The sequence below is a fragment of the Polyodon spathula genome, chromosome 19, assembly GCF_017654505.1.
Source record: "Polyodon spathula isolate WHYD16114869_AA chromosome 19, ASM1765450v1, whole genome shotgun sequence".
In the NCBI taxonomy this organism is placed as follows: Eukaryota; Metazoa; Chordata; class Actinopteri; order Acipenseriformes; family Polyodontidae; genus Polyodon; species Polyodon spathula.
In genome coordinates, this window is record NC_054552.1 from 26,453,187 (window position 1) to 26,465,524 (window position 12,338).

General features: G+C 35.9%; 1 protein-coding gene across 1 annotated transcript; it reads right to left on the reverse strand.

The window, feature by feature from the left end:
- Positions 1-1,013: 1,013 nt before the first annotated feature.
- Positions 1,014-11,649, reverse strand: LOC121294533 (signal peptide peptidase-like 2A). Its single transcript, XM_041218323.1, has 17 exons — positions 11,298-11,649; positions 10,728-10,838; positions 10,092-10,274; positions 9,907-9,993; positions 9,481-9,614; positions 9,352-9,383; positions 8,981-9,142; positions 8,546-8,642; positions 8,182-8,283; positions 8,008-8,089; positions 7,476-7,550; positions 6,989-7,045; positions 6,745-6,798; positions 5,594-5,693; positions 5,362-5,442; positions 5,030-5,190; positions 1,014-2,133 (listed from the first exon to the last, which is right to left on the reverse strand). The coding sequence occupies exons 1-17, from the start codon at positions 11,346-11,348 to the stop codon at positions 2,068-2,070; spliced, it is 1,635 nt and encodes a 544-aa protein (XP_041074257.1). The 5' UTR covers positions 11,349-11,649; the 3' UTR covers positions 1,014-2,067.
- Between the last annotated feature and the right edge of the window lie 689 nt (positions 11,650-12,338).

Genomic DNA, 12,338 nt, shown 5'->3' on the forward strand with positions numbered 1-12,338 from the left:
ATCCGCCGGACAGAGCACAAGGAGGTGAAGTGACTTGCTCAGGGTCACACAGTGAGTCAGTCAGTGGCAGAGGTGGGAGTTGAACTGGTGATCTTCTGGTTAAAAGCCCTGGACTTTAACCACTGGACGACACTGCAACATACATTAAAATATGTAGATCTTCCTAGACCTACTATAAGACACACTGATATTAATTTTCCCAAGCTAGTTGTTTTTTTTTTTGTTTTTTTTGTAAAAATGTACTTTGTGCTAAAATAGCTGAAGTATCAGAATTAATATCAATGTGATTTATTTGTTCAAAAGTTCTTATTCATTGGTTGGGTTAATAAAAAGGTATAGATAGGTCATCTAGCCATCTAAAACTCTGGATATACCTTTTGTTGCCAGTTAAGTCTGACGTTGAGGTTATTATTGAGATCACTATACAATTTTATAAAGGTAATTTGCAAGAAACTATTGCTGGTAACGAATAGCAATTAACGCAGACAGTACTTCAAGTTGCTTGTTTCATCCTTCGTAACATTTTTTATATTACTTTAACAAAAAAATGACTTAGGTGTAAAACCATCATAAATCTGTCCTTATATGTCAATGAAGATAGCTGTTGTTCATTGTATTTCTCCTTTACATTCAGTTTTGGTATTAGAAGATCAGAATCATTGTCAGTATTAGACAACTTAACAACATGAACATTCACTTTACAATCAGGATCTGATGGGATGAACGTCCAAGGAAGCTGTTTAAACTTCAGCTTGTGGAGAAACAGAGTGGGAGTAAATGGAATCATGATACAACTATCATTATACACTTTGAGCAAGTACCAAATAACAACACATGCTAACATTGTGATCATTGTAATTGTGTTATGCTAAAACATCAATTGTCTTGAGCACATTTTTGTGTTAATTGGTACTTCTTTAAAGCTTCCATTAGGACAGCTCCACCATAATTAAAGCTTCATCCCAGGCAAATTAAAATGTGTTTTAAATGGAAACAAACAGCCCACACACTAATTTACTTTGAAATTTTAATTTAAAACTAATCAACATCACCAGAATAAAAAGAGCGACAGCATTCACAAGTTTGATCAGTGCTGCATACTTACATTTGTAAATTGCAAAAGAAAGGCAAATGGCTTTCAAATATAATGGTATTCTTATAGCGAGCAACAGCAGCTCAAACATTGTACTCTTGGAGCAATACAGCAAACAGAGCTCAGAAAACATGAATATCTAATCCAATGCAATTCAAGTGTATTTAAAAAAACAAAAAAACAATATGCAGGGCATGTCATGTACCATCAAACATAGCCTTATGCTTATTAAATCAAAGGTTAAACGACCTACAGTAGATATATACAGCTGGTTTCACCAGCAGAGATGTGTGATAATCTTTCAAAAGAAAACGCTAGCCCTTGTAAAGAACACTCTTAGAATTGCACTCTGTTAGTGGTGAGAATAAACAAAATAACAATTACAACCAGTGTTGAGGATTCAGACATTAAATATGACGACTGTAAAATGTATTAGAAGACAAAGCAGAAAGATTTACTGCTATTTCAGAGACAAAACTGTGGAATTGGTACAACAGCATTGCTATATCAAGGCTTTAACACTTCAACAATTGCATAGATACTGTATTAGATGACGAGCAAGGCACAATTGCCTTTTTTCTACCAAAAGTGTAGTATTATTATTACTGTTCAAATCAGATCAGTCCAAAATCTCTTCCATTCAAGTGCATTAAAAGGCAATACTTTAAAATAGGTTTAGTTATTTAAAAAATAATTCATTTTGAATATTGCATTAATAAGAGATACAAAGTACAGTACTGTGATAGGAATTCAAATGAATGATACAGTCAACATGCAGTTATATAATAACACGTTTGGGATACCACAACCCCCCCCCCCCCCCATCCATTCGTTAGGGTTGGAGTTTCATGTTCATTTTGAATTTAATATAAATGAATTACTTGCTCATGCACTATTCCAAATGAATTCTTATTTAATGAAACCTGAACTTTAAAGCATTACCCATAAAACAAAGAAGAAAATAAACAGCAATGCTACTCTTTCGGATGTACGATTACTTCACTTTCATTACTGGATATGGCCACAGGATTCTCCTCCATCTTCATTAAAAAAAAAGAGAAGAAAAAAGATACTCTGGTTACTTAAACAAAATCCAAAATAAAGGCTTCAATGGTAGGTTTTTGACTCAAAGGGGGTACAAACGAAAGAAAATGTTCGTCTAATCGTGTTCATACCACTACATAAACTCCCCCAGACTAGCTTATTATTTATTTATTTAATTAATTAATTAATTATCTATTAATTTAAACCAAACACTTTAATGGTACTACAAAAATTAAACATGGCAGAAAAATAAGCAAATCTTTTGACAGAAACACAATGATATCTAGCAGACTCTGAATGTCAGCGAAGCTGGAGTAAAACAGTGTAATATTAAGCTGCATGGAAAACAAAGGGAAGCTTGCAGCTTGGCAAAGATCTTTAACACATTTTAAATATGAAAACATCAGTAAAGCATAGCATTGCTGAAGACCAAGACTAAGACTTGGCAGCAGATTTCCTAAATTTATATATATTATATATAGATATTAATATTATATATATATAGTTATATATATATATATATACTATATATATATATATAACTTTTTATCAGTATGTCACATTTTTGTGATCAAAGTATCTCAACAAAGGTGAATAGTGGCTATTCTGCAAAGATATCTGTCCTATGAGACACATTTCAAGCACATTATTACAGCTTTTTATATTAGAAGTTTTTTGATTCAAAGTAAGCAACATTTTTTGGTTTTGTTGCATGAGCCTTTGCTGCCCTCTTGTGGTCATAGATAACACTTTCCTACCCAACAATCTTCTGGTTTATTTGTAAACTGTAACTATTTTACCAAGCTAAGTAGAAAAAAAATAAGTATATTATGGGGGGGTCACATAGTTGTCACATCAGTAATTTGACTGGTTACCAATTTGTGATGTACACAAAACTCGCCAAACAAAAAACAAAAGGAAAACACACTTTTAGAAATATGAATGCAGGATTTGCAATAAATGCTCCTGGCTGTCTTACGGTTTTATTGAAAAGACAGGAGGATTTGCTGTGAAACCAATAGAAAAGAATGAATTCTGAAATAAATTAAAACATTGCAGAAAATATAATATTGCAAGCAGCTGAAAATAAAGTGTGGAATTAGCTGCAATCAGTCAGAGGTGACAAGTTTAACCTTCACAGGGCCTCACTGTCATTAGATAGTGGAAGACATGATTATATGTATGTTCACTGTTTAGTCTGTGTGTACTTTATAGTGTATATGTGCATTTAGTACACTAAACTGCAGCTAGAAAACCAAGGAAACACATTTATAAAACTCCCACTCTGATTCAATCAAAGTCTCTGAAATCAGTCTGCCTCTTTTGGGTCATGCCGTCCTTCTACAGGTTGATATTAATTGATGTGATGAGGACCAAACAGTAAATGAATGAAAAGCTGTTGCACAAAGCCAGTTAAAAGCACTCTGAACGTTCTTCTTTGACAATAGACTGCTGCACTACCTAGGAACAGAATTAATGTCACACCTTGTAATAAAGGTTCCTTTAAAGAGTCCAAAACCTAAATAAAATGAATTGAAATCATGAGTGGAAGAGGATGTTTGATGTTTTAATGTAACTGGCAATGCATAAAACAGTTAAAAATAACGGAAATGAAAACGGCTTTTGAAACACAATTCCCACACTCTGGATAATATATATATATATATATATATATATATATACACAACACACACACACACACACACACACACACACACACACACACACACACACACACACACACACACACACACACACACACACACACATATACACACACACACACACACACACACACACACACACACACACACACACACACACACACACACAGTACACAGTCAAAAGTTTGAGTACACCTGCTTGAAACCAGGTTTTTTATGATTATCTATGCTTTTAACTGTATAAACTTGACTATAAAACACTCTATATTGCATTATATGATACATGTACTTATATAAGCTGCTAATCACAAGTGAATTGCATTCAAAAATTTTATTTTTAAATGAAAATGTAAATCTTGTCAATTTCAATGAAATGGTCACCCAAAGCCAGGGGATTTCAGTCTGAAATGTGTATAACATGGTGTTAGAACACTGGCCTAAGTATAAAAGTGTCTCTGTTAGATGTTCTCTGAGTTAACTAGCATGTTACCTAATTACCTTTTGTCACCAACTATTGTTAACAGGTGAGGGTCCATCATTACTATAAATATAGGTAGCATAGGCACAATTAACTGTGATTAACTGCCCCTGAAATACAAGCTCAGCTAAATGCTACTAGAAGTACAGATGTTTCAACATCAACTGTTCAGAGGAGATTGCGTGAAGCTGGCCTAACTGGAAGAATTGCTGCAAAGAAACTATTGTTAAGAGTGCAGAATAAGACGAAGAGACTTGCCTGGGCCAAAAAACACAGAAACTGGACGTCTGAGGAGTGGAAGTCGGTCTTATGGACCGATGAGTCCAAATTTGAAATATCTGGGTCCAACCGTTGAGTATTTATAAGACGCAGAGAGGGTGAGCTCATGGGTTCTGCGTGTGTGGTTCCCACTGTCAAGCATGGAGGAGGCAGTATCGTGGTCTGGGCTTGCTTTACTGGTGACAGAGTTGGTGATCTTTAGGTCAAAAACCTGACTGTATGGAAACTAATTAATGAAAATGTGGTTCCTGTCCCTGGCATAGCTCAAAGTCATCCCCAAGGGCTGAATTAAAAGGTGTGTATAGTTCTTGAAATGGAACCTGTTCATAGGTTTTAGGGAAGTACAAACAATATGTTGAAACTGCCTTTCCTCAAGCATCATTACTAAATGAACCTACTCTGGAAAGAACCCCAGAAATATAGCTCCTCGTCTTCTTATAAAACACAACAAAGCCATTACATTTGACTCACCTCATAAACGGTTCCTGCCCAAAACCGTTTCATTTCCTTGCGTCTCCAGGCAACCAAAGCACTGGTAAGTAGAGTACATGGCACTAGATAGAGCAGAGCTGGCTGCCCCATCTTTGAGAAGACCATCACAATTAATGTCATTATCATACCCACACCATAGGCTGCAAAAAATAGAGAAAGACAATTGAAATCAATGCATTGTGCAAACAAGCAAATCCAAAAGAGGAGTACACCTCTCTTTCTAAACCTGTCATTCTCCCCATCCATCCCAAGTACACATGGATATTTTTGCACAAGTATTAGCAATGGTGTGTATTGTGCAGATACTGTACCTATTGTGCAGGATATGTAGTAGATCTTTGTAGGGTTGTTGTTCCACACATCAAACCTGTGGCAATAAGCAACCAGCAATCCTGTTTTGGCAATGAAAATACACGAAATGTCAGAACTGAAGCCTTACTTAAAATACAACAGCTACAAAAAATATATAAATAGGATTTAACCCTATTGAAACCAACACCAGGTTTGAAACAATACAACACTCAAACACAATAGCCACCCCACCTGGCACAATAATGTCTCCGTATCCAAGAAGAGAAAATTCCATTCCACACAGGTACTGAGTCGGGGATGAAAGTCTGGGAACTCTCATGACAATGGGCAGCTGTTGTATATAAAAAAAAAAAAAAAACAGTTGTCGAACAAACCAAATTCCAAATTTAAAATGTAACATTTCTGACCTGCATTTACGCAAATTAAAATAACAAAAACACACAGCAAAAACAGATTTTCAAAATGAAAAGTATGAACCTTAGGAAGGAGTAAATGAAGGCATTGCATTATAGAAGTCAGCAGAATGTTTTACTTCCCCTTTTATTAACCTCACATGTTGGCGATTCATTATCTGGTATTGTGATTTATTTACAATGACAAAACTACGCTTTGAGGAATCATGACCTGAACAGATCTCATATTTCTAATATTGATCATAAAGACAATATGGGGAATTGCCTTTATGATTAAGGTTTTACTAATGAAAGAGCAAATTATATGCTTATGTTACTTAGAAACAAACAACTCGACAGTTTTTTTTTTTTTTTTTGTCTTTTAAAAACAGAAATCATATCATAATAGCGTGACATTGAAGTGGTCACTATAATCTCTTATTGATCGTCAAGGCACTCCATACTTAATGACAAATTCCTGCTAAACACCTTACTGCAGAGGAAGTTATTTTAAGTCTGAAAACAAGGTGCATTATCTTATAGGAATACCTGCTGGCGAGGACATTGCAATTCTCATTATAATCCACAAACAACCAAGAATGAAGACATGTGTTTTTGTGCTGGATTATGCCACTTTATAAAACATTAAGGGAATCTACCAAAGTAAAGCATCCATTCTGAACCTAAGTGGCTCACAGATTGGTGAGATTACACATTGTATACTCTGACTGGGGAACTTTAAGAATCATAAAGTTAAATTGGAACTAGATGTGGATCTACTAAACTCAAAGAAGGCAGACAGCACTTTATCACACAACTGTATTTCCCCTGCTAAATTTTAATCTTACCAGTTAATGGACTACAGATTAAAATAAATGCCTTGGAACAAATGCTTTTTGCTTGGTTTTTGTTTATAGAAACCAATTCACTAACATGCGATTTATACACCCACACCAACCCCAGTGAACAGATCTGAAACACAGGTCTTACTTTCTCATTGGGAGCTGTGGGTTCAGCAGGGACTTCCACCATGTTTCCACCTCTCTAGGATCAAACCCAAGTCAACAGCTGTTTAATATTTCAAAAGAAAGAAAGCAGCAAATGCCCACCAAATTGGTCAGCCGAGTCAGTTAAGAAGCAATTTCTAAACCTACAACACGTTATTAATTAAAGAAGCTTTAAAAAAAAAAAAAAAAAAAAAAAAAGGCAAAGGCTCACCACCTCCAGTGCTTACCATTTCACCAGTGGCTCCTGGGCCAGCAGCAACCTGAACCATAATGCTTTCACCGTTCTATAAAACATGAAGGCTTTTATGCATAATATCACATTTCACTTAGTATTATTATTATTGATATAACTTAGTTTTTCACCTCCCCTTTACCATTAATAATGTTTACAGCCATTCCCCCAGTATTACTTTTTAATCCTTTGATTCCAATCAAAAATCATGTGATGCGTTGACCTTTCAACTTTTGGGGGACCCACCTGGTCTATATCAATAGTGTGAAGCAAGTGGGGCCAACTGAGTTCAGAGGTCACTCTTCAAATCAGTTTCAACAGGAATATGTACCTGTGTGGCCAGACAAGTTTCACTGATTAGACAGGCCAGTCTTGCAGCCTAAAACAGCTCCAAATAGGATACAGGGTCCCCTGCTGCAATCATATCTCAAGTTTTAGTATTCCTGTACCCTACATTATTATTAACAAATACTTGTGCTTACCTTTGTGAAAAAGGGAGTGATGAAAACAAAGAACACATCGTAAACAAGCAGGAGGCTCAGCAATGTAACGCAGATCTGAAAGGAAATGAAAACAGGGTTCACGCAGTTTTGGGGTTTATATGTTTTTCTGGGTCGAACCCAACAGACATTCATCTCAACCTTGTGTGAGGCACTGAATGCCCGACAAACACCTCAATTATTAACCTGAGAAAGAGGTTTAGGAGGCACAGAAACCAATCTTACCAGACAGTACTATTTAACTTAAAAGTGCCCAGATCAAGGTATTAACTTTTTTTTTTTTTTTTTACTACAAAATCTCAGTGAGAGATTAATAAATGGAACTCCAGACTATTTGCATCTCACATAACCCTGACAGATTTATTCTGAATCGATTAAGATGCACAAGAGCACTGCACAGATATGTTTTTGAATATATCTGTTCCAGCTCAACGGAATAGACCTTTTATCAGGAGAGACAGAGGGAGTATTACTAACCAGCAAACAGCAGGGGATAAAATTTTGAATTACAAACCTTGAAGCTTGAGATTTTTAACATCCTCATAAAATTAAGACAAAATGCGATTCCCAACACGTCCTGCAAAATCCAAATCCACCTGAAAAAAATAAATAAAAAGCACACATGATCAAATCTCTCATACTGTGGGGCTCAGTTTTCACTTGATCTTGAGGTTAGTTCTCACAGTACCTGTCCTCATTCCGGTAAACTGCCCAAAATACAGACACTGCAATGCAGAAAGCAGCAAGAAAGAAGAATCGAATTTCAATGGTTTTGTCCCGGAAAGAAAAGCTGCAATAAAAAAAAATTAAAAAAACAGTAAGTATTTATTTCTGTCAGTACTCCCTCTTAGTAAACCACCACACAATTCATCAGATTGGACTAGAAAACCTGAATCAAGTGGTCACCAAAGGGAATGACATCTATGACTTATTCTAATAAATGTTCTGGAATTTACTAGCTGGAGACCTCTTAGATCAGGTGTTTGTCAGGTTTACTGTAGCATCAATACTTCTTGCTGGAATGTAAACTGTACAAAATGAAAAGTACTCACCTGCATTGGCCACACGGTATCATCTGTACCAGTGCAGCCAGACAGCCGTACACAGCCATTGCAGATGCAATGCAAAACATAGCAATCAAAACATACACTGAAAGATAAAACACATGGAAGACACGTGTCTATATTAAACACACACACAAACTTTCACTTTCAATATTAGAATGAAAAAAACTAATATATGCTATTCAAATTATTGTTGTTTGAACAGAATTTGAATAGCAAATAGACATGACTGACTTTTCATTTCTATATCCAATCGCCAGGGATTAGATAAAATGACAGAAAAGAGATCAATAGTCGTTTAGTGAAATTGCAATTTAATATTGAGTTTAATGACTGGGCTGTATGGACAAAAAAAAAAAAACCTTAAATAGATCACAGCATAAGTTTTACATTTTGACTATGCATGAGAAAGTTCTTCCTTACCTAGCCACTTGTAGAAAAAGTAAAGTAAAACCAAAATCCCACACATCCCAAGCACAAATATCACCACTTTCAGTGGAGTGAACTGGATCTCATCACTGCTCTCAGATTTCCTCCTTCCTCCTAGAGCTGCTAAGTTTATCAAAACCAGAATCACTTTATACGCTGCTCATTAGGACGTGAATATGTTACATTGGTGTTTGGTTACAGATCTTTAATCGTAAATGTTCAATGTGTGTAACACAAATTTAAGAGAGTTTCATATATATATAATTATATATATATATATCATATATATATTATCTATAGATATATAATATATCACTGCATCACATGACTATGTAACTAAGATGCATGTCTACTGCCCCCTATACCTGCATGGCAAATATTTGCTTCCCATGGTGCTCTGGAGCAACATAAACAAACTGAACAGTCAACAAGACTGAAGTCTAACTTACAAAACAATGTTGTTAATAGATGTAATAACCGAGTCCAAAACTTACTGTTCTGTAGCGCCACTCCAGTAGCCTCCCAGAGCAAGAGTGAACATGGAGATAATTAATATGACCAAAATACTGTAGTCAAACAGAGCTGCAGACGGTGCATAAAGTTTCACTGATATATTGTCCTTAAAAGCCTAAGGGGAAAAACAAAAAACAAAAAAACAATTCACATACTTAAGATAAACAAAAACTAAGGCTTTGGTTTTGTACCGATTGAAGAAACTATTTTTTATTAATAAAGGTTAAAACCAAATAAAATGCATTATTAACTCATAACGCCCATTAATGCATCATTTTAGAATACACAGCTACCCTCTTCAGCTTGTGAGTAGTCTGAAGTTGTGTCTTACTGTTTTAGAACTGTAAATGGGTTTTTCACATTGCTTGTGTGAAAATAAATGTATAATATTAGTTTCTGATAGTTACCTTCTGCATATTCAGCACATCTTTGTACCTGACAAGGGCAACCTGAATGTTCACACCCTTGTCAGCGTTGACTCCTGAGGGTGTGCTCTGGAACAGCAGAAATGCACATTTAGGTTTTTAGCCTTCTTTCAGCTTTAACATTGACAGTTTGATGCAGAGGCACAATGATTGCAGTTCGGACATACCAGGCTGGTCTTGCTGGCAATCAGTATAGCTCTGGCTCCACTGGACTGGGCAATCAAGGCTTTCTCTTCAAAAGTACAGTTTCCTCTCATTACCACCACTGCCTTTCCATTCAGACCCTCAGGAGGAAGATCAGTTTGATGGCACAGAACACTTGAAGTCAAGTTAACCAACTGGTATAATGTCTGTAAAAAAAAAAAAGTTAAGAAACAGGTAATAGTGATTTTTGTGACGTCAGTACCTAAAACTTTGAGATGTCTGCAGTGGCAGCTTTGTAAAATTACTTCTAGGATGCACAAACTTTACCTACAGCATCATAGAATACAGTGGGACTGCAGCTTTAATAACATTTAGGAAGAGTAGAACTGAAACTTGCCCAGCTTGTATGGCAGGATTAAGGACGCTCAACCTGCTAGCTTCAAATGATCTCTTTCAGCAACCATACTCAAATGTCAATTTCGATTTAAGGTAACTTTACCTCCCTTTTACAGTTCACGCACACAACATTCTTAAAGCTGCGGTATCCCTCGATTATTAAAATGATGATCTCTTCTAGTGCCTTTAGGTCACTAAACGATAAAGAATTTTTTTTACTGTTAAACATAAAGGGTAAAACATATGCATGTCAGAGCACTTACGGCATTATTAAGAGATGGTGGAAGATGTGTCCAAGAAGAATTGAAAACAATGCAATATTCATTTTCACCGGAGGGTCCAAATGCACGCAAGACTGCTTCTTGAGCGTTTACCTACAAATTAGGGGGGCAATGTTTATGCATTAATTGTCTATCTGGTTCCGGTTTTATTTTTTACCGTACAATATGATTTTACAGAAAACATATTTGTCCCTGCGTTGTTTTCTTTTAGGAGACTCAGAACAAAGTAATCCAATGGTTACACAGTACACAGCAGCGCGTAGCTTTACAATGCGTCTTTAAAACGCTAGGAAATAAGTACACTTGTCATAATAATATGTATGCTAAAAATGGTAGATTTAAAATGTTAGATTTAACCGCTTAAGAATAAGTTCACTGCATTCCATCTGAAAGCGCCGAGTACACTCACTACGTGGCATGACGTTTTAATTAAAAGACAAGTACAATATGTATGGGTACATTTATAAATCGAAACTACTGTCCGACGGACAACACTCAATTACTAGTTTTATAAACGTAATCTATTACAAAAATATAAACCGTAATATTTACCTGTACACACAAGAAAATGGCACAAATACTCGCAACTAGTATTTTCGACATGACTGGAGACTTCTCTTGTGTTAGGCCATTAGTGTTGCAGTTAAGAATATGACAACTTTAGATACTTTCCATTTCGCTTTGGTCCTTCCCAATCTTCATGACAAAAGCATCATCTCTGAATAAAGTTTATTTCACTTCCTGTTCCGCTTGGTAATCCCTTTTTGGGGGAGTGAACAGTTGTGACAGCCGCAGCCATACAATCACAACCATGTTGTTACAGCATACAAGTTACACTGTATACTAATAGTGACTGTGGATTCGTGCACATCGATATTGTATCTGTAGGAAAAAGGTCGATCTGGTTCGGAATCATAACTTTCCATTCATTATGTAAGAGATTAGGCTGAGTGATCAGACGACCCGGCTTTCCCTTAAAGGTACAGACATTTTTTTCTCAAAATCTGCAAGGGTGATAAAAAAAAAAAAATCTTGATTAAGTGATTAACATAAACATACGTGTTTATTCCTCAGTGCGCCATGCGTTTTCATTTAGTTTATATTCAATACAATTAGCGTCTGTTCGTAGCAGTTCTGGTGGGACTTGCCACACACAAACTTAGCAGAGCAGTGAGGTTGTACGCATCCGAGTCCACCAGGTTTAACCACATCAACGTCAATAAACACAGCCATACTGACGCAGTGAATGAAAAAAAAGGAATAAAAAAAAATGGCAATTCGTAGATTTTGAACAAAGAGATGAAAATTGCTCCTATAGGCTACTTTATAATTATTACTGCAAAAATAATAAACCAAACAAATTGATTAAACTGCATCCCATCCCAGACCCGCTAATGAACCTTTGTGGAAATGTTGTGGAATGTTACTCCACTCACTCCATGCAGTTCCTAGGGATAGTACTGCAGTGTCATTATCTTTTGCCAAAGACAGTACAACTGTAGCTCGAAAGATTCCTTCAACATATTGACTTTCATTTAGGGATACTTGAATGATCTGTAGAGGTGTACTTTATTAAAGAGCTTAGCCTCCCAT